This window comes from Hyla sarda, chromosome 5, assembly GCF_029499605.1.
Source record: "Hyla sarda isolate aHylSar1 chromosome 5, aHylSar1.hap1, whole genome shotgun sequence".
NCBI lineage: Eukaryota > Metazoa > Chordata > Amphibia > Anura > Hylidae > Hyla > Hyla sarda.
In genome coordinates, this window is record NC_079193.1 from 74598641 (window position 1) to 74622458 (window position 23818).

General features: G+C 39.7%; 1 protein-coding gene across 3 annotated transcripts in view; it reads right to left on the bottom strand.

The window, feature by feature from the left end:
• The window catches only part of DNAH11 (dynein axonemal heavy chain 11), a 324054-nt gene that overhangs the window by 226886 nt on the left and 73350 nt on the right, over positions 1-23818 (bottom strand). For all 3 annotated transcript variants that reach the window (XM_056519699.1, XM_056519698.1, XM_056519697.1), the window contains exons 16-28: positions 21134-21466; positions 18782-19036; positions 18522-18691; positions 15905-16127; positions 15339-15455; positions 15150-15236; positions 13221-13379; positions 9980-10063; positions 8563-8721; positions 6566-6688; positions 6348-6470; positions 4829-5053; positions 2055-2146 (exon numbers count right to left, since the gene is read on the bottom strand). In XM_056519699.1, the coding sequence (XP_056375674.1) occupies positions 2055-2146; positions 4829-5053; positions 6348-6470; positions 6566-6688; positions 8563-8721; positions 9980-10063; positions 13221-13379; positions 15150-15236; positions 15339-15455; positions 15905-16127; positions 18522-18691; positions 18782-19036; positions 21134-21466 (2150 nt within the window). The remainder of the gene's footprint in view (positions 1-2054; positions 2147-4828; positions 5054-6347; positions 6471-6565; positions 6689-8562; positions 8722-9979; positions 10064-13220; positions 13380-15149; positions 15237-15338; positions 15456-15904; positions 16128-18521; positions 18692-18781; positions 19037-21133; positions 21467-23818) is intronic.

Below are 23818 nucleotides of genomic sequence, written 5' to 3' on the forward strand. Positions count from 1 at the left end.
CTGTAACACACACACAGGCTCTGTGTCCTAGGATCCTTCTGCAGTGTATTGTAATGAAGTGGCTGGCGGCAATATGGCTTCCGATTATAGGGCTGTGACATCACAGGGGTGAATGGCTGCTTATAGGCTGTGTCCTGCATGTGATTCAGGGTCATCCCGCCTACTTCCCTTCCCGCCTTGCCTTCCCAGTGTTCCTTGCCCCATGTGGATCTGCCATTTAAGATGCCCTGGAGCGTGCACCGCAGTAAATGGAGTTTAAAGGGGTATTCCAGCAATTCTCTTGTGATTTTCACCCCAATATTTATTTTTAACAGCATACAAAAGGACTGCAATGCGGTCGCGACCTGACTCACTAGTCAGCTGATGCAAGGGAGCCTGTCTGTTTCAATGGGTGGAGGGATCAATCTGCAACTAATGCAACAGCTGTAGGCATCCTGATTGAAGACCACAGGTCTGCAGCTCATTTACTTTCAATGGGTGGGGTAGCTGATGTGTGGGAAGGAGGAAAATGGTATCATGGGATTTGTAGGCAAACAAGAAAACTGAAAACAGGAAATACAAGTTCACACAAAGCTAGCCACAGTGTTATGGTAATCTTACAGCATAGCCATTTAGCCCAAGACAAGTGCAGATCCTTCCTAAGCATGTCCATTACTGTCTGCCAGGTATGTACTAAAATCACCTTATGCTGGATAACCCCTTTAATGAAGTGATACGCGCAATAGAATCGCAGCAATATTCACATTCATTGCGAATCGAATATTCCTGAATTTCGTAACAAATTCGGGTTCGTCAGCTTTGATTCGCTCATCTCTGATCTTGATTGGAGCAACCTATGGTAAATTCAGACCATTGGATGTGATTTGGAAAGACACAGCACTGTCTATATAAGGTCTCACAGCTGACAATGTATATCAGAGGAAAAACCAAGCCATGAGGTGGAATGAATTGCATGTAGAGTTTAGAGAAAAGGATTGTGTGGAGGCACAGATCTGGAAAAGGGTACAAAATTCTGCTGCAATGAAAGTTTCCAAGAGCACAGTGGCCTTTACAATTATTAAATGGAACAATCAGGACATCTTCTGGAGCTGGCCACCCTTCCAAACTAAGTAGTCGGGTCTTGGTAAGAGAGGTGACCAAGAACCAATGGTCACTCTGGCTCAGCTCAAGATATCATGTGAGCAGACAGCTATCTGTAATCTCCAGAGTATCACCACGGCACTTGCCTCTACTCAGTAAAAGACACATGAAAGCCCATCTGAAGTTTAAAAATAAGTATACATTTTTTTTGGTCTCATGAAACCAAGATTTAAAGTCTTTGGTCTTATGTCTGGGGAAAGCCAAGCACTGCTCATCATCTGCCAATACCATCCCTACAGTGAAGCCTGGTGATGGCAGCATAATGCTGTGGGGGTGTTCAGCAACTGACACAAGGATTTGGGGGAAAGCTGAATGGAGCAAGGTACAGAGATATTCTAAATGAAATCTTGATCCAGAGCGCTCTGGACCTCAGACTGGGCAGAAGGTTCAACTTCCAACAAGACAATGAACCTAAGCACACAGCCAAGACGACTTAGTAGTGGCTTAGAGACAATTCTGCGAATGCTTAATTGGAGCCCTGACTTGAACCCAATTGGTTATCTCTGGAGAAACCTTAAAAAATGGCCTCTACTGACTGTCCCCCTCCACCCTGACAAGAAAAGTTCTGCAAAAACAACAGAAAATCTCCAAATCCAGATGGGCAAACCTTGTGACATTGTCCCCAAGAAGACTGGAGGCTGTAATAACAGCCAAAGGTGCTTCAACTACTATTACTACTGAGTAAAGGGTATGAATACTTATGTCAATGCAACGTTTGTTTTCTTGTTTGTTTTTAATAAATTTGCAAAGATTTCTAACATTCTGTTTTCAGTTTGTCATTATAGGTGTTTAAATGATTGGGGCAGAAGGAAGGGGGGGGGGGCTAAATTTACTATTATTTTAGCACAAGGCCACAACATAACAAAATAAATTAAAAGCACAATACATCTGTGCAACAAAATATTTAACTTTACCTTGTCTGCAATTCATCAAGAGTTTCATACAGTTTAGGACGGTTTGTTGCATCCAACACATTTCTTACTTTCTCTGTCTCAAACATTAATTCCTGCATGGAAGACAACAAAATCCATTCTTTAAAAAAACCCATAATTTTTTTTCAGCAAAATCTGCAACTGAAGGTTTCAAAGACTTTGTTTTTTTCCCTTCTATCGAAAACTATGATAAAACCACATAACTTGGTGCAGATTTTCTGGTGGAAATTTGGTTGCAGAAAAGCTGCACTTTTTGCGAAAACATACCTACTAAGACTATGTGTACACAGGGCAGATTTAGTGTAAATTTTCCACACTGGATTTGCAAAGTGCATGGGATTAATGTAAATTCCATTCACATCTTGCATAAAAACATTTTACTATGGTGAATCCAAAATATGTGAGTAAATGCTGTGGAACAGCTGAGGATTTAGTGGGAATTTTCCATTGATTTTAAAGGGGAAGCCAAGATCCACAATACATCTGCAGCATAACCTGGAGCTGCAGATTTCTAATAATTGTTTTTCTTCAACAAGATTAATACAATTTGCAGTGCCAAATCAACAAGGTTCCAAAAAAATCTGCCTGATTTATTGTGAATTTTCTGCTGTGGATTTGGGGGCAAAAGCTGCATATTTTCCATTGTAGAAAAGTCAATAGTAGCAAAATACACAGCTGATTTTGCTACCCATTGACTTCAATCGGTAGGAAAATATGCCGCAGCAAATACGTACCAAAGTATGGCACGTGTAAGGCTACATTCACACTGCTGGTTGTCTCCGGCAGCGTAAAGCCTTTTATTGTAGGATCGAGAAAAGACGGAGAAAAAATTGTGCTTGCACCGTCTTTTTCTCTGGCTTTTCTCTCTGAAAATAACGGCGCCCGACGGACCCCATTGACTATAATGGGGTCCACCGGGACCAGTTATTGGCCATTATGACCAGTCAAAATTACATCTGTCAAACTGCAAAAAAAAAGGGAGTTTGATTTGACGGGGCATCAGTGTAAAAGGGGCCTTACCCTATCCTCAGGGTACAATCGCACATGCTTATATTTATTTGACTTCAATGGGCAGCAAAATCTGCAGCAGCAAATCTGCAGTAAAAGTATGCATATGTGAACGTACCCTTAAAGGATTTTTTCTTCTTTTAAAGGCTTATACGATTCATAGCCTATCCTTAGGATCGCTGTTTGGTAGGGTGCCGCAACTCCGCACTCCTGCTAATCAGATGTTCGGCAACCATACTACACAGTGAACAGGACCAGAAGCTGCTGGATTCATGCACTGTGTAGTGGTGGTGCCTCGTAACTGCAGATCAGTTCCTGTTTGAGTCAATGGGAGCTGAGCTGCAGTAACTAGGTCTGGTCACTAAGGCCCCTTTCACACCACCGTTGTCACATGGTAGTTATGACACCTTTATAATGTCAGCTGTGTTCGCCTATTGTGGCCGCAACATCTTCACTTATTCACAAAAATGACATTGTATTATTACTGGCTGTTACAGAGCTTTTTGATCGCTAAATGAGCACAGTGAAGAGATTAAATAGTAACTCTGCTCTATGCTTGTCCCCAACCATTAATCTCCTAATAATAATTACTTTGACTTCAAGCATACTTCATACAGTTACACTTTGTTTTAGCAATTTTTCAATACATTTAACCAGGGAACAATTGTGACTTTGGAACACCAACTCCCTATGCACCTAACACATTTCTGCAGCTTGCAGTTGTCACTAGAGAGTCTAATCCACATAAAACTTTTTTTTTTTTTTTTGGGGGGGGGGGGGATTCTTACTGGCCAATTATAAATAATAATCTATACATTTTAGAATAGGAATTAAATTATTTGTACTGTAAATGGGATGCTATAAGAGTGTCAGAATGGAATATTAAAGGCTATGGGCACCTATAATCATTTGAGAGTGTTTACCATTGAACACCATTTTACATTTCATATATAGCATACTGTCAACACTTCACAGGAGAGCAGCACAACCTCTGTAATTGTCCGGGTGCAAGTTGTTGGAGCCCGGGTTAGGAGCCCTCCAGTATACAAAAAATAGCAGCACTCTGTTGGTTCAGATGAATCAATGCATGGCTTTATTCATCATGTGTTACACACTACGTTTCGGCTGCCTCACACACCATTTAAAGCCATTTTTCAAGGCTTGAAAATGGCTGTGTAAGGCAGTCGAAACGTAGCGTGTAACAAAAGATGAATAAAGCCACGCATGTATTCATCTCAACCAACAGAGTACTACTATTTTTTTGGTTTTAGTAAAATGTCAATCTATACATTTCATCAAGATGTTCTGCAACCATATGAATTTTAAGTTGATAAGTCTTAGTGACTACTCCTCATTATTCCAGGGTCCACAGCGTATAGTCTTCATTAAAGATTTTCTACCATTTAGCTGCTACTCACAAAAATAGAAGATAAATATGACAGATGGGCTTTCTGCTTTCTTATTTTTAGCGAGAGCAGCTGGGAGGAGGAGGGAATTACAAACAAGCTCAAAGTATTGATGTAAAGAAGAGAATCCTCACACAGGTTGAAGATAGAGAGGAGAGCAGATTTAAGGAAGTCTGCAGGGGAGAATCACCAGGGCTATGTACAAGTGTAGAGAGAATGCAGAGTTGTAGTGGTGGAAGAGAATCTAAGCAAAACTTGAAAGACCTATGGAATAGTGTTTTTTGAAAGAATAACCTTTAACTTGCTAAATAGGCTATTTTTACAGTGGGAAGATGGACTTACTTTAAAGTCGGTATCAACTCCATCAAATCGTTTTGCATCTTCTGGCAGCTGGTTTCTGATATCTTCAGAGCCAATAAAAATGCTTTCAAGATGAGACCAAGTACGCTGAACTTCCATCCAAATGTAAATCACTGAATCAGCCAGGTTCAGCCTTTTCTGCCAACTGGACACTTGCTCGATAAAATATTCAACATATTTGCTTTGCATAATCGCCTGTAACTGTACCTATATAACGCAGAGAACACATGATCAAAGATGCAGCATGTAAAGAAAAACATAAAAGATATATATAATAATTTACTTACATCTTTTTTTTATTTATTTTTTGTAAGGCTAGAGTTACATATATACAGTGTTCGGCTCCGGCGAAACTGGGCGAAACTCGCCAAAACTGATGCCGGAAGTGCATCAGTTGGAATCAGTTGTGTAGCGTCTGGCGTCCATTGTTTGTGATCGCTAGACGGGGGAACGCAGCAAGATGTGCCGGTCCCGCGAGTCCAATCATCCGGCGTCCAAACTGAGACGCCAGATGATTGTGAACTGTCCCTTTCAAATTCATGAATGCGATCAGTTCTTGCTTCATTTCCCCCCAGGGCATTTGCTGCAATGTCGGAGGGAAAAAGAACTGATGACGCACATATGTAAAGGAAGCCTAAGCCAATTCTAACATTAGTACTAGAGATGGGCGGATTTTTCAAAAATTCGATTCGGCCAATTCGTCGAATTTTCCGTAAAAATTTGGTTCAATATGAATATATTTGAGGCAAATCGCTATTAAAAATGGCTATTTCCGGGCTACAGAGAGCCTCAATAGGGGTGTAGAACAATTTGCCTTGCTGTAACACACATAGGGAGTGTGCTGGGGTAGTGAAATAATACTGTTATTCAGTACTCCATGCAGATTACAGGCATCGCTTTTAGAATCACTACTACAGAGCAGCACAATGACAGAGCCTGGATATGGCAGCAGGGTCGGGAGACCGTATGGAGTCACAATTGAAGAGATTAAAGAGATTTTTTTTTTTTTTACAGTAATACACCCCAGTACGGTTGCAATAGAAAAAAGTGTACTCTCTCTCTGAACTGTCCCTGCCTGCTCTATGGTTGCTTGCAGTCTTTGAATGGGGAGTGCTTCCTGTGATGATCTCAATTGGCAGACTATAAAACGATTTCTAAACTCTCCCTGCCTGCCTACCTGCCTGCAGTGATGCGGGCTTGAGGTCACTGGATTTCCCCTGTGCTGATCTGTATTGTCAGTAAAGCTGATTAGTGACCACCCACCTTCCCAGACTTCCTTGCCCCATGTCCTCATACATGTAGCCTCAATTTTAGCCCCCCCCCCCTGGCCCACATAACATGTAGTGAATGAAGGGATTCATTACCACGAAGCGTAAAAGTAAAGTCGGATTCATTCAGAATCACATTTTTCATGAAATTCGGAACGAATTCGACCTCGTCAGCTTCATTTCACCCATCTCTACTTAGTACTGTTAATTCTAGCTAGTATTTCGAAACAAACCTGGTTGCTGTCCAAAATCTCAAACAGCTGCTCATCGGTTTTTATCAGGGGTGTTTTTGTACGATGATGCTTCTCATAGGAAAACTCTAGAGTAGTCCAGGTCTGGTTTATCTCTGTAAGAATCTAATACATTAGAAGAACAGTTAATGTTAAATACATGTTTGGTAAATTATCTAACAAAATATTTCCTAGAATAAAATGTGCTGCCCTTGACTTACTTTCTCAGTGCCCATCTCTTTTACAGCTTTGTCTACAATGTTCCTGACTTCATCTTCAACCTTATGCAGCTGTAGCGCAAGTAAATCTGACAGTGTGGTTTGCTCGGTCATTGAAAATTGGACCTAACAGAGCAAAATCATCAAATTACTTAATACTCAATAAACATAAAGGTTAGGAAAAAAAAAAACTCTTTCTGAGTACTTGCATTTTTCTAGAATATAAGTATTTATTAAAAGGGTACTCTGAAGGGGAAAAAAATGTTTTCAAATCAACTGATTTTACAGATTTTTGAATTACTTCTATTAAAAAACTCTTAATCCTTTCAGTACTTATCAGCTGCTGTGGGCTCCAGAGGAAGTTCTTTTTTTTTTTTTTTTTTATTACTGTCCAGAATAGGAGCAAATCCCCATAGAAAACCTCTCCTGCTCTGGACAGTTCCTGGCATGGACAGAGGTGTAAGCAGAGAGCAATGTGGTCAGAGAGAAAGGAAATTAAAAAAAGAAAAGAACTTCCTCTGGAACATACAGCAGCTGATAAGTACTTGAAGGGATTTTTAGATTTTTGATGAAAAAAATGTTTTCCAGTGGAGTACCCCTTTAAAGATCTTAATCCTTCCAGTACTTATCAGCTGCTGTATGCTCCAGAGGAAGTTGTGTAGTTCTTTCCAGTCTGACCACAGTGCTCTCTGCTGACACCTCTGTCTGTGTCAGGGACTGTCTGGAGCAGGAGAGGTTTGCTATGGAAATTTGCTCCTGCTCTGGACAGTTCCTGACACGGACAGAAGTGACAGCAGAGAGCACTGTGGTCCAACTGACAAGAACTACACAACTTCCTCTGCAGCATGCAGCAGCTGACAAGTACTGGAAGGCTAAAGATTTTTAAATAGAAGTTACTGACAAGTTTGTATAATTTTCAGGCACCCAGTGATTTGAAAATGTTTTTTCAGGATATTTAGATGGATATTTCAGGTCCAGTTTACGACTTTAGGGTATGTTCACATGATCGTACCTAACAGCGAGTACCCGCAGGTGTAAAACCTTTGCAAGTTACACTACTAGTCACTTCAAAGGGATCTGCTGAAAGTCTGCAATAGGGGCAAATTTGCATATTGCCGGAGGACTCGTTGAATTAAATGGAAGTGTAACCTGATGCAAGTTATGATCATGTGAACATACCCTAAAAAGCAGACATGCAAAGGAATGAACAAGATCAGTTCACTTTAATGTATCCACTGGTTCAAGTGTGAATAGGGCAGATGATGATTCTTTGTCCAGTAACTGAAAAAGTTAGCAAAACCTTTAAAAAGTGCACTTCTACAATAAATAAATAAACAAAACCGAAATCCGCCAACGTGTTTCAAACCAGCTAATAGTTTGAAGTGCATTGGTATGTTTCTCGTTTTCCTTTTTTGAACTTTTTGAACTTTTTTGAACTTAAAATTGCTCTGCCATCTGCAGATATAAGCTTGGAATGACGGCGTACACTACAGTTAGGTGGGTCACACTAATAGCATAAGAGTAGGTAGTCAAATGATTTGCAAAATAATGTATTTTAGTATTTTACCCCAACATCTTAGCTTTAAAGTCTAGAGAAGAAAATCTTATTTTTTTTATGTTATTGCTACTGATACCATTAAAAGGGTACTCCGCTGCTAGACATCTTAACCCCTATCGAAAGGATACGAAAGGGATACGATGTCTGATGGCAGGGGCCTCCGTGATCTCCCGCAGCACCCGGCTTTCTAAACAAACACTGGGTTCCTGCGGCACTGGTCAAGGGGACAAAGGGGCAGGGCTGTGATGTCAAGCCAAGCCCCCTTCTGTTCATGTCTATGGGAGGGGGCATGTCAAAATCATGGTCTCCGGCTCCGAGCGTTCTGAATAAAATGTTCAGAACACTGGAGCAGCAGAGTACCCCTTTAAATTGCATGTACCTTACAAATCCATGCCATACATTAGAAACTCTTTGCTATGAAAAAAATACTGAAAAAACTGACCTTTGTAGCAACTGTTAGCTGGTGCCAGTGCCTTTCCCTTATGGCCGGGTTTTGTAGATCTGTCACCGCTCGTAAAGATGTAATAAGGTTTTTCACCGTCATATCCAAGCCCACATATGCATCCCATGAACGAACCTGTTTATCTATAGATAAGAGCTCCTGTATAAAACAGAGTAAAGTAACATTTAATGATTCCAAAAAGAAGTTTGAAGATTAATTTAAATGCCCAGAACAGTGTTTCCCAACCAGAGTGTCTCCAGTTGTTTCAAAACTACAACCACCAGCAGTTTAGTGGAATTCCGCACAGTGGAAGTTACCATCAGTGTGAATGGGTCTTCCACGAGACCCATTCACACTGAGGCATTTTTACCGGCGGACAATTCCGGTGCTGAAATTCTTACGTGCAAAGAAAGAATATGTTCATTCTTTGCGCGGAAGTCCATGAGCACTGCATAACTATCAATGGTGAAGCGCAGTACCACGTGGTCCTACCGCCGAAGTATTTTCAGCAGCGGCCGCCAGACAGAATCTCTGCTCTCTGAATTCAGCAAGCGGAGATTCCGCAGTGTTTGTTTTTTTGGAGGTGCATTAACAAAATATCACTTTTTTTTTTTTTTCTAAAGTAATCAACTTGCGGGATAAAAAATGTAATAAATGAGATTTTTCCGGTTTTTACAGACGTGGCAACAATAGATACTGTATGTGTATATAGATGGCAATGCATTTCCTAGCTGAATTCGCAAAAACATTGAACAGGTGCAATGTTTCTGCAGACGCCAGAATCAGGAATTCTGCTGCAGATCTTGCTGCCGCGGAAATTCTGCCATGTGAACAGAGCAGCAGAATTCTATTGAAATCAAATGGACTCAGCTGGGGAGGAATGTCCGTGTGGAATATTTATGCGGAATTCCGCACAGACATTCTGCCGGGTGAACACAGCCTAACATTGACAGTCAGTGTATCTGGCCATGCAGCACAGCACGGCTGGGTACACAGACACACATGGCAAGCCTGGTACTCTTTACATGATTGTCATGATTTGATGGTGGTCATGATTTGACCATGGCATGTGAAGGGTTAAACTACCCAGAAGGGAGGTTTCTCCTGGTAGTTACAGCAGGAGCCCTGCTAATATACTGACAGCCGAGCTCCTGCGATCCCTGCATGGGAGAGTTGCACAAGCTTATTCTAGCCCGTGAAAACATGGCGGGCTAGAATAAGTACCCTTATGACCGATGTAAAAATGCTTATCAGCGGCCATTAAGATACCTTACCACTAAAAACAATAGCAAAAACACTCACACATTGTTGGAAGTCATACAGAAATAATTTTGTAGCCTAATCATTTTTGAATAGTGAATTGCAGAAGAATATTTTAGGCATAGCCTGTTATAACAGTAACAGCTGTGTAACTTGCCTTTGAAAACCTTCTCAGCTCAACGTCCATCTGTTCCACATTAATCTGCCTCCACTGTGTTTTAACCCAATCAGCAATACTGGTCTATAAAACAAATAAAAAGGTACAAAAAGTAAAAAAAATAAAAATCCAACAAAATACACACGTTCAAAACTAGACAAACTAGACAAGTTTTTAAAATAAAGTTCCTGCCAATCTGACTATTTCGGGAAATGTGCCGATAGCTAACTAAACATAGCTAAATCCCTAAATTCCTCATGAAATAAGCTTTCTAGAAATGTGTGTTGTACTGTTTTGTACACTCTAGCATAATACAAGCCTATACACTGACATTTACTAACAAATACCAATGTTATGGTGACCTGTGTATAAAAGTGGGTATGAAAATTAATTGGTATAATATCTGACAATGATTTAGCAACCAACACAGAGAACCTAATATTTTAATTTAATAAATGATGCAAATTACAGTGCAGTATATGGGTATACAATGCATTTGGAAAGACTTTAACCCTTTTTTACACTTTTCCTCACATCATTCTGCACTCAATACCGCATAATGAAAAAGTTAACACAGAATGTTAGCAAATATTTATAAAAAAGAAGAAAAACCAAAATATAGCATTGACATAAGTATTCAGACCCTTTAGTCAGGCAGCGATGACAGCCTCCAGTTATCTTGGGTATGATGCCACAAGGTTTGCACACCTGGATTTAGGTATTTTTTTGCCATTCTTCTCTGTAGGTTTTTAAGCCACTCCTGTGTTGTCTTGGCTGTGTGCTTAGGGTCATTGTCTTATTGTAAGGTGAACTTTCAACTCAGTCTGTGATTCAGAACGCTCTGGATCAGGTTTTGCTCTGGATCAGGTTTTGCTCTGGATCAGATTTTCTGTACTTTGCCCTATTCAGCTTTCCCTCAGCCCTGTCCCAGCTACTGAAAAACACCCCTACAGCATGATGTTGCCATCACTAAGCTTCATTGTAGGGATGGTATTGGGCAGGTGATGAGCAGTGTCTGGTTTTCTCCGGACATGAGGCTTTGAATTAAAGGGGTATTCCAGGAAAAAACTTTTTTATATATATCAACTGGCTCCAGAAAGTTAAAAAGATTTGTAAATTATTTCTATTAAAAAATCGTAATCCTTTCAGTACTTATGAGCTTCTGAAGTTAAGGTTGTTCTTTTCTGTCTAAATTCTGTCTGATGACACGTGTCTCAGGAAACGCCCAGTTTAGAAGAGGTTTGCTATGGGGATTTGCTTCTAAACTGGGCGTTTCCCGAGACATGTGTCATCAGAGAGCACTTAGACAGAAAAAACAACCTTAACTTCAGAAGCTCATAAGTACTGAAAGGATTAAGATTTTTTAATAGAAGTCATTTACAAATCTGTTTAACTTTCTGGAGCCATTTGATATATAAAAAAAAGTTTTTTTCCTGGAATACCCCTTTAAGGCCAAAAGTTCTTGGTTTGATCAGAACACAGAATCTTGTTGCTTACATTCTGTAAGTCCTTTGGGTGCTTTTTTTTTTTCAGGCAGGCTTTCATGTGTCTTTTACTAAGGAGAAGTTTCCTTCTGGCATAAAACACAGATTGATATAGTGTTTCAGTAATGGTTGACCTTTTGGAAGTTTCTCCCATCTATACACAGGATCACTGGAGCTCAGCCATTGGGATCTTGTTCACCTCTCTTACCAAGGCTTTTCTCCACTCATTATTTACTTTGGTAGGGGAACAGCTCTAAGAAGAGACCTGTTTCTTCCAAACTTCTTCCATTTAGGAATTATGGAGACCACTGTCCTCTTGTTAGAGTAGCAGAATTATTATTTTTTACTCTTCTAATGATCTGTGCCTCCACTTAATCCTGTCTTTGAGATGTATCGGCAGTTCTTTCCTCCTCATGGCTTGATTTTTTTTGTTGAGAGATCTTATATAGCCAAGGTTATATCTTTCCAAATGATGTGATGGTCCAAATGATGGTCCAAAGTTATATCTCTCCAAATGATGTCCAATTCACTGAATTTACCACAGGTGACTCCAATCAAGGTGTAGAAACATCTCAAAGATGATCAAGAGAAATGGGAGGATCCAGAGCTAAATGTCATGTTTCATAGCAAAGGGTCTGAATAACTATGTTCATGGGAAAGTTTTGTTTTCACATTTATTATGGGGTAGAGATTGATTAGATAAAACAAAAACATGCATGCTCCAGCTTAACGGTCTAATACAGTGCTGTTCACTAATGTTGCTCGCGAATATTTGCAATGCAAATTTTATTCCCGAATATTGCATATTCGCGAATTTGCGAATATTCCCGAATATAGCACTTTATATTCGTAATTACGAATATTCGTTTTTTGTTTTTTTACAGTACACATCACAGTGATCACCCCTCTCTGCTTCCAGCTTGTGGGGTGTAAAGAAGGCTCTAATACTACTGTGTGAGACTGGCGTACGAATTTTCACTTATGCTAAATTTTGTATATGCTAATTTTCACATATGTTAATTTTCACATAAGCGAATTTTCGTATATGCCAAAATAAAGCGTGAATATTACAAATATGGGAATCTAGCGAATGTATGACGAATATTCGTCCATATATTTGTGAATATTCGCGAATTCGAATATGGCCTATGCCGCTCAACACTACTGTTCACAGTGATTGCCCATTTATTTCGCTATTTTTCTGTAATATAGTGAAATGAATATTACTGTAAGCAGCTGTTAAAGGTAAAACCTAGTATTTTAGTTACAGTTACAGTATCAGCAGTATTTAAAGGAGTTGTCCAGTTTTGAAAATCCATTCTAACACAACCTATTAAAGAATTCATATTTACGAGTAGGGGGTTCTCTGTGCAGGATTCTCATCTCTTGGCCAGAATGGAGATTGGTAACAGAGCATCTCTCCCTCTGGCAGACCAGTTATTTTTTACTTCATTTGCTTTGTTCAGACAGTCTGACCAATTTAAACGGGAATTGTGTAATGCTCGATTTACCCTGTAGTCCTGCTTTTGGGGAATTGAACACCTAAATATCCGACAGATTACTGCTGATCTGATTTTGGTCAAGGGACCATTCTAAGAAGTAGTGGGTTGACAAATTTCATGGATGAAGCCAAGTGACCTTTGGAATGTGGTCATCCGATAGAATGTTTGACGGCATCCAATGAATATTACCAAGATCCTTTTGTTTTTGAGTAATACAGTGTAATATACTTAGACGCTGGAATGAAATGTCCATACCCGAACATTATATATAAGATCCCACAATTCTTTAAGCAGTTTTATTTCCTCAAAGCATTTCTTCATCTGCTTATAATCAGGAACTGCTACTTCAAAGAGATCTGCAGATTCCTGTATCTGTTTCACTTCCCGCTCTAAGGCACGCAGATCTTGGTTGGCCTGTGGGAGAGAGAAGATGAATTTCGGAGGTTTACTGAATGCCAGTTAATCTGTGGTCACTTATTGGAAAGGATAGACGTTCATGATTTATTGGAGTGATGTATTTTCTACAAAGTGCTTTGACCACAACCAAAATTTGTCATTATCTAAAGCAGTCACTAAACAAGTAGACAACTACTGTGTATGTATAAGTGTGTGCCTACAGGCCATTAAACTATAAAATTATAATTATCCCCCAATTCTGTCTTTCTCTCAGAAATCTACAGCACAAAACACATATTTTAGCTTCGTTAGAACCTAAAGGAATTATCTCATTGTTAAAAGTTACCTCCTATCCACAGGATAGCAGTTAATTAGTAGAAATGCAGGGGCCTAACCGATACCCTCGCATATCATAAGAAGAAATGTCCATTGAATAAATGGACCAGCAGCACACGTGTGGACAGAGCTCCACTGATACCGTATGGGGCTTCCAAACACTGCTGAGCTCAGAGCTTGGCAATGTTCAGAAGACACTTAGAGAATGAATGGATGGCTGTGAGCTGGCTGTGCATGCATTCATTTGCCCTCGATTTTGTGACCCTGTGAAGGTCCCAGTGGTCAGACCCCTTTCCATCTGCTAGTTGCTCCCTGTCCTGTGCATACTGGATAATGTTTGATACTGGAAATACCCTTTTGGTCGGTTTCACACTAGTGTATAGAAATGCAGATCCTTAAAGGAGAAGTATTATGCTAAAAAAGTTATTCCTTATCCTTTGGATAAGGGATAAGTTTTAGATTGCGGAGGGTCCGACCGGTGGAACCCCTGTAGTCTCCTGTACTGGGTCCCGGCTCTCCCTGGGAACAGAGCACCACGACCCCCCCACATGAAGCTGCGGCCAACATGCTCCCTCCATACCTCCATATACCTCTATGGTAGAGCCGAAGATAGCAGAACACCTCTCCCATATGGGGGGCGGGGGCATGTCAGCCGCAGCTTCATGCGGGGGTCAGCACGCCCTGCTTGAGGGGAGAGCTGGGGCCCAGTAAAGTAGATCATGGGGATCCCAGCAGTCAGACCCCAATGGATCTAAAACTTATCCCCTATTTTTTGATAGGGGAGACGTTTTTCAGATAAACAGACGTATTTCAGATAAAATACCAGCAGTATTTTACCAGTATTCAGTCCATATTTTATACAATGAATACCAAGTTGTTTTTTGGACATCAAATTGAATTACATTTTAACAAATTATTGGCAAAATAAATTAAAATACTGATTAAATAAATCCAGAAACATGCATGTTTAATTCCTCTCCATAGACCTCAATGGGCATAGTTCATACACAAAATGGATGAAAGTAGCACATGCGGCCAGTGAATAGCCCTATAGATTTACATCAGATTCAAATTATGGACCACAAAAAAACAGTAATACAGACTGAAAATATGCTTAAGTGAAAAAGGCCTTTTACTTGCATAAGCTATCCACTGATATGCTTCAATTACGCATACGCCCAAGCTTGCATCACTGTAGTTGTGGCATGACATGGGGCATCATGTGATTTGTAAATCTACTAATAAGTCATATGCCATGTAATGATAAAATAACAAAGCTGCAGGAGTTGGGAACCCAGTATATTGGTAAAAAATAAAAGTAGTCAAATATTGTATATTTTGCACTATATTATTAACACCCTTTTTTTGGTTTTAAAACCCTTTTTTGGAGCCCAGAAACCATCTTTATTGACTAGAACATTGCATTACTTGTTAACTGCTCAGTTTACCTACCTTATCCAGAAGAGTATATGGATTTTTGGAACTGTATGAGAATGGAGCTTCTAGGCAAAACAGCTCCCTAAAATTATTTTGTTTCACCTGAGAAAACACAAAAACCATAAAGTAAAGAGAAATCTCACAATTTTGTAACACAGCTGGCTGAGCTTTAATATCCATAATCTTATCTAGAACCGTACTTACATCAAACGCAACACATCTTTTCCTGACAACAGAAACTTCTGCAATCTGCAGGGGAGCCAGGTCGTGTTTCACAGTAATAGCAGTTTTTTTGGTGTTGTTCCATTTTTCTGGCAGCTCCTACAGGAGGTAATAGGGAAGGAGGACTTCAAACACCTATTAAGGCTACATGGTAAAACGTTTTTAAAGTTTTTTTTTGTACTACCACAGAATTTATATAGGAGACAGAGATCATTGACTGCATAATATTCCTTTTGAAGAGTGTAAAGACAAAAGATGGAGCACCAGGTGATCAGCAGATTTAATATTTAAGGCAAAATAGAGGAGTGATCTGTATACCATGTGTACTGAATAATAGTGATATGTACATGAAATTGTCTAATTTATAAAAATGTACTGTACAAACACTACACAAGGTTATAATATAGAAGTTATTTTGCTGTCATCCATAAGCGGCGCTTCAGTTTATTTATTAGTATTTTCTGACTTTGGGGGATGGGCACAGGACATAAGGGTGTGTGATCCTACCTACATTTGTTGGTAATGTACTCAAGAGAGAAAAGAGTTACCTCCAGCTGTGTGTAAATCTGATCCGGGAGTTTTTGTCCATAACTTTCTAACAGGCCAATGGTCTGTTGAATAGGTTCAAAAAGCTCATCGGTTGCTGCCTGTCTGTCTCTCACTGCCAGAATGTGTTCCATAACGCCAACAAGTGCCTTATAATCTCCTTCTGGTACTTTCTGCTGAAGACCAGCATCTGTCACCTTAATAAATTCCTCCAGGTCAGACAAACTATGAAAATACAAGTTAATGATAGGTCATTGTGCTAAAGGAAAAAAATAATAATGCCCTATTTACCTTTTTTTCCAATCCAGAAAATGCTCGTTCTTTGGCTAGTTGACCATGATCTGAATATCTGTATGAATGATTCATCAGCTGCACATCACCCTGTGTCAATGGGTGATGTGCAGCTAATAATGATGTAAATAAAGGGCAGCAGTTGGTTATTGTGCAGCAATTGGTCCAAGTAAAAGGGTCTTTAACCAGTGGAATTTTTCAGGTATATAGTTTAAAGGGGTACTCCACTGCTAGACATCTTATCCCCTATCCAAAGAATAGGGGATAAGTTGTCTGATCGCAGGGGTCCCTCTGCTGGGGCCCACCGCAATCTCTTCCAGCACCCGGGTTCCCGTGGCAGTGGTCATGACGTCATGGCCATGCCCCCTCGTGACATCACACCACGCCCCCTCCATTGATTCATTGACATGAATTGAGGGGGCGTTGCATGACATCACGAGGGGCGTGGTCGTGACGTCACGATCAAGGCCTCTGGCTCAGAGCGTTCTGAAAAAAATGTTCAGAACGCTGGAGCACCGGTGTACCCCTTTAAGATCCATCTGAAAGTGAATCATCCACATCAGTCATTAACTCTAGAACAGCAGCTAGAACATTGGAACACAAGCCAAGCCCAATGCTCATTGTACTAAAGAGAATCATCAAGAAATGATTTTATAGCCTGTACAAATTAATGTATTGGCATGTATTAATAATGTATCAACATCCAATTCTTATAACAAATATTACACCCAATATTAAGTAGGTAAATAGTTAAAAGCACTACATAAAGAAACAAATCAGGGGAGAATTTTCTACAACTACTTCTATAATCCACTGCTAACAATAACAGCAAAAACTGTATATATATTAAAACTATTTAAAAGGCTTTAAAATGTCTGCTCCTTCTCCCCTCTCACAGCATGCAATCTCAGAGACACAGTGATATCAAGAAACTTGAAATGCATCTCCCTTTTATGTTATATTTCCTGTTTTGGATAATGTTTTTGACTATTTTAAAGTGGGGGAACCTGCAGGCTACTGCCAGATGTGAAAGAAGTCCCTTGTCCTAAATATATAATATTAATATACAATTATATTTTTTTCCTTTGATCCGATGAAAAAACACTGTAGAAAATCAGCTAACCCAATGTCAGACATGCAAATCCAACTTTGAGATTTGTATAACATCATGTTAAATTTAGTAACACTACTGCAGTAAAAAACTTGTGTCCCCCTAGAGAGAACAATGGGATAAATAAAAGTGTGTGAGCCACAAATCTGTTGTTCATCAAATATTTTTTTATAAAATCTGACAAAAAGAATAGTTATGCATTTTGTCTGGCCGGTGGGTCGAGCTTAGCAAAAAGTGGATGTGTTTTGCCTTAAAGGAGTATGACTTAAAGAGAGTCTGTGGCCAGCCCAAATTTGTCTTTTATTTTACTGTAACTAAATAACTTGGGGGTTTATAGTTTGTCTGACAATTGAGAGAATCAGTAAAATGGGTGTGAACTTACCGTAATTTTAGTAAAGGAAGTGAATATCAGGCAATAAGTGGGATTAAACAGTCAGGGGGTGTAATATTAAGCATACATGCTGATTAATGTACAACATTCACACCTCCTGACTGTATTATAACGCCCATCACCTGATGATGCTCCCAAAAATATACATCAACATATCTCGGGAACAGGAACGTAAGAAACTTTAAAAAGGAGTGTGATCAGGACACTGTAAGCTATTTATTGATAAAGCAATCTTATTTTTGTGGGGTTGGCCACAGAACGTTTTTAAATGTGTCAAAATTGTACCAAAAATGTACTACAACTGTGCCAAAAAATGCAGAAAAAAATAACCCAAATTAAAGATGTAGCATTTGTAGAATGTCTAGTTTAAAGAAGTAGTCTCATGGATAAAAACGTATCTCCTATCTGCAGGATAGGGGATAAGTTTTAGATCCCGTGGGGTCCGAGCGCTGGGGCACCACCCCGATCACCTGTATGGAGCCCTGGCTCCCTACTGGAGTGGCGAATCACGGCCTCCGCCCGAAGCAGGGGCCACCACACACTCCCTCCTTATATCTCTATGGGAGAGCTGAAGATAGCTGAACGGCTTTCCCATAGAGATAAGTGGAGGGGGCATGGTGATGCTGCTCCAGGGGAGAGACCGGGTCTCCATACAGGAGATTGCGGGGGGGGGGGGGGGGGGTACAATCAAAAACATATCCCCTATCCTGAGGATAAGGGATACATTATTATCCAGGAGATATCTCCTTTTAGCTAACACTTATACTCTTTGTTCTTTAACTAAGTCGTCTCACCAAACATGCCCCACAATGTAAAAACTGCTTACCTGTCGACCACAAATCTGAGAAGATGCTCTTTAAACATCCAGCTCCACTTTCTTATGATCAAAAGCAAACTCATTTTAAAGGGCTTTAAATACAGTCTGAACCAACTATCAAAGACCTTAGTGTCCTCAGAAGAAAACATCTGTGTATAAAGGTCTTCATAGATGTCAATCTAGAATGAAAAGGAAATAATGTTAAGTAATTTAAAATTTTCATAATAACCGGTATGGGAATTAGACACTGATTTAGTCATGCTTCTTACCTGCGCTTTGAACTGATCTATGGAGGGTGGATTTTCCAGAACACCATCATCAACATGAGCCTCAGTTTCTTCCGATATTAAGGAATGACCATATAGAAGAAACTGTCTCATGAACTCTGGCCTGTCATCTGTCCACAGGTAGGAATAGGTATCATACGTGCTTCGGAAATCTAAGACTTTGTTAATAACAATCGTAATCCTATCCATAATTCCCTGTCGGATTTCTGAAAAGTCACTCATTTCATCTAGGTCATTCTGTAACACATAGAAAGACCAGAATGTCAACATGGTTAACATTTTTGCCAAGACGAGTTCAAATATGTATTGTCTAGAGATACTTAACACAAAGTAGTAATGATCATGGGGACAGCCCCTTCTTTATACTTCCTGGTAGAAAACCTACTGAAGAATAATAAATAAAGTTTCCGCTAGTCTGATCTGGCTGCTTAAAGGACACAACACAACAAATTCAGCTGCACAGAACTTTTGTAAACTTTCCTTCAGGCTATAAAAACTTGTGTTTTGTGAAAACATACGGTAACTATGTTATGGACAGAGGCATAACATGCAGCTTCTGGGCTCCAATGCAAAATCTGTAACTTGTGTTTTCTTATGTGGCAGAGGTATCTTTGGGGTCACCTTGGGCAGCAGGGCCCCGATGCAACTGCTATCACTGCACCCTCTATAGTTATGCCCCTGGTTATGGAAACTAACACACTGTGGGCAATGTAGGTTGTGCCAGTTAGCAGGCAACCTTGGCTACACAGAGTGCAACATAAGCTCAGGTGCATCGGTAAGGCAAAGTTTACATCTGTGTTGGAAGTTTGCCATTGGAGGTTCCATAAAATCTTGAAAATGATGGACAGCAGGGTGGAAACTCAACGAACCCCATTGAGGTACATTAGGTACGCTTGGTGTCCATTATGCGATTTATCCAGCACCTCCCTTATTTTCTTTTCCTATAATGGACCCGAAAAATAGCAATGCCGAGACAAGTAACCTAGCCTTCTGTGGGTTTTCAGAAGGAAAAATTAGCAATAATGTTACAGGTAAGCTGATCAAAAACATAAGAGCATTGCATTTATTAGTAGTAGAACAAAACATTTATCTGGCATTTACAGGACCTATCAAGGGCTGGATTGTCAAAGGTATATATAGAGAGCTCTTAGGCTAGATATCTCCCAGGCCTTACACAGAGTACAAAAATAAAATCTAAGATTTTCATACAATTTTTTGTTTTGTTTATTTATGTAGAGGAGTGTTACATTTGGTTATGTAACAAGCTACGCTGTTTATGCTTCTAAATTATGAAAGCAATGTAACTTTTATTGCTGCCCTGTTTGCACAACTCCAGTACATATGTATAGGAGATACACAAACTGTGTTTAACAACCTGCTTAGATTATTTTGGCTTCCTGACCACCTCCATTTACCACAAACAGGCCAAAGGGGGCTGAGAAGGCCCCATTCTCTAGGTAGTTGCAGGTTTTTAGAGGTCCAGCATCAGACATTTATGGCACATTATTTGGATATGCCATAGATGTCCTAGATATGAACACCCCTTTTATTCGTCTAAATGCTTTGACATTCCAGGCTATAATGTTGTTCTGTCCCCCTTTTATTCGTCTAAATGCTTTGACATTCCAGGCTATAATGTTGTTCTGTCCCATAAACAAGTTCTGGACTATCAGTATTAATGGACACATACATGAAAGATTGTTTTGTACATTAACATTTTTTGCTCAAATACATATTTGCATTGTTGGCAACAGCAATTGGAAATGTTAGCATAACTGGATCATATCAACCTACACGTAGGTCCCGAGTAGTCGTCTAAAAGACTCCAGGCCTAAAGTGGCCAAGGAAGCGGTGAGGTGCATTATGTAGCAAAGAAAACTCTGCAGAGAGGAGTTGTGACAGGAAGAAGTTATCATGGCGGTCTGGGCCAGGTTTAGAAGAGATAATGAATGACTACAGTCATTTCCCACACTGCAGATTGTCATTATAAAGTAGCATTCAGAGACAATTTATCAAAGCCTGAGCAGAGGAAAAGTTGACCAGTTGTCCATAGAAACAAAACATTTTTTTTTTCATTTTGAAAAGAGCATCTGAGAAATAAAAGAAGCAATCTGATTGGTTGCTATGGGCAACTGGTCAACTTTTACCCTACACAGGTTTTGATAAATCCCTCCCCCTTGTGGAGTTTGCAAGCCTATAATATTTTCTAAAAGTAGTTTTATAGCTATGCTGTTAGATATGCTTTTTTGTTAGATCCTAGCAACACCGTGGAAACAAAGAAACAAGCCCTAACAGTTAGCATATTTCACTTTCTTTGAACTGACGGGCATTTACCTGGTAATTGTCTTCACCAAAATGTTTTGCAATTCTCTTTACTTGTCCTGATATTTTAAAAATGTCACCTAGAAGCTCCTCCATGAGGTCATAGAGACCATCCCCATCTTCTTTCTGTAAGGAGGGCTTAAACATGATTTCATTACCGCTAAGACTCATTTGGGCCTCAAATAAAGGAGCTGGCTTTAATCTTTCATCTGTATTGTCTACGAAGAACTCCAAAGAACGATAAATGGTATTGTACAGTCCATCTGTCACAATGTCGTCCATGTACTCCATATAGATTTTCCATGCGTCTACATCTGGAACAGCCTTTAAGAGTTTCATGTTTTCCTATGGAAAAGAAAATGTTTACATGTTTTTTTTATATATTATGAACATTAAGTGGAGAAGACTAAATTCAGTTAATTTGTATGCATTTAACCCCTTAAGGACCCAGCCCATTTTCACCTTAAGGAACCAGGCATTTTTGCACATCTGACCACTGTCACTTTAAGCATTAATAACTCTTGGATGCTTTTACTTTCCATTCTGATTCCGATAAAGTAGAATATGTCACAAAAACAACATTATGTCAGTGGTAAATTTTTGTCGACACTTGCATAATTTGTTAGTGAAAAATTCAAAAATGTTATGAAAAATCTGAAAATTTCGCATTTTTTTAACTTTGAAACTCTCTGCATGGAAAATAGACATAACAAAAAAATTATATATTGATTCATATATACAATATGTCTACTTTATATTTTCATCATAAAGTTGACATGATTTTACTTTTGGAAGGCATCAGAGGGCTTCAAAGTTCAGCAGCAATTTTCCAATTTTCCACAAAATTTTCTAAATCTGAATTTTTCAGGGACTAGTTCATTTTTAAGTGGATTTGAAGGGGCTTCTTTTTAGAAATACCCCATAAATTACCCCATTATAAAAACTGCATCCCCCAAAGTATTCAAAATGACATTCAGAAAGTGTGTTAACTCTTTTGGTGTTTCACAGGAATAGCAGCAAAGTGAAGGAGAAAATTCTAAATTTTTATTTTTTACACTCGCATGTTCTTGTAGACCCAGTTTTTGAACTTTTACAAGGGGTAAAAGGAGAAAAAGCCCCCCCAAAATTTGTAACCTAATTTCTCTTGAGTAAGGAAATACTTCATATGTGTATGTAAAGTGTTCGGCGGGCGCAGTAGGGGGCTCAGAAGGGAAGGAGCGACAATGGGATTTTGGAGAGTGAGCTTTTCTGAAATATTTTTTGGGGGCATGTCACATTTAGGAAGCCCCTATGGTGCCAGAACAGCAAAAAAAAAAAAAAAACAACATGGCATAAGATTTTGGAAACTACACCCCTCAAGGAACATAAGGGGTACAGTGAGCCTTAACACCCCAAAGGTGTTTGACGACTTTCCGTTAAAGTCGGATGTGTAAATGAAATTTTTTTTCACTAAAAAGCTGGTTTTCCAACAAATGTACCATTTTTACAAGGTGTAATAGGAAAAAATGCCCCCAAAATTTGTAACCCCATTTCTTCTCAGTATGGAAATACCCCATGTGTGGACGTCAAGTGCACTACGGGCAAAATTTTGGAAAGCAAATTTTGCTGAAATGGTTTTTGGGGGGCATGCCGCATTTAGGAAGCCCCTATGATGCCAGAACAGCAAGCAAAAACACATGGCATACTATTTTGGAAACTACACCCCTCAAGGAACATAACAAGGGGTACAGTGAGCCCCACAGATGTTTGACAAATTTTTGCTAAAGTTGGATGTGAAAATGAAAAATTTGATTATTTTCACTAAAATGCTGGTGTTACCCCAAATTGTTCATTTTCACAAGGGGTTATAGGAGAAAAAGCCTCCCAAAGTTTGTAACCCCATTTCTTCTTAGGATGGAAATACCCCATATGTGGATGTAAAGTGCTCTGCGGGCAAACTACAATGCTCAGAAGAGAAGGAGCGCCATTGAGCTTTTGGAGAGAGAATTTGGTTGGAATGGAAGTCGGGGGCCATGTGCATTTACAAAGCCCCCCGCGGTGCTAGAACAGTGGACCTCCCACATGTGACCCCCATTTTGGAAACTACACCCCTCAAAGAATTCAATAAGGGGTGCAGTGAGCATTTATACCCCACTGGCGTTTGACAGACCTTTCATTTTCACGGACCACTGTTCCAAAAATCTGTCAGACAACTGTGGGATGTAAATGCTCACTGCACCCCTTATTAAATTCTGTGAGGGGTGTAGTTTCCAAAATGGGGTCACATGTGGGGGGGGGGGTCCACTATTCTGGCACTATGGGGGCTTTGGAAACCGACATGGCCCCCGACTTCCATAAACACACATGGCCTTCAATTTCGGACACATTCTCTCTTCAAAAGCCTAATGGTGCTCCTTCTCTTCTGAGCATTGTAGTTCATCCGCAGAGCCCTTTACATCCACATATGGGGTATGTTCTTACTAAGAAGAAGTGGGGCTACAAATTTTGTGGGGCTTTTTTCCTATTCTCCCTTGTGAAAATGAAAAATGTTGGGTAACACCAGCATTTTAGTGAAATTTTTTTTTTTTCATTTTCACATCCAACCTTAATGAAAATTCGTCAAACACCTGTGGGGTGTTAAGGCTCACTATACCCATTGTTACGTTCCGTGAGGGATGTAGTTTCCAAAATGGGGTCATATGTGGGTATTGTTTTGTG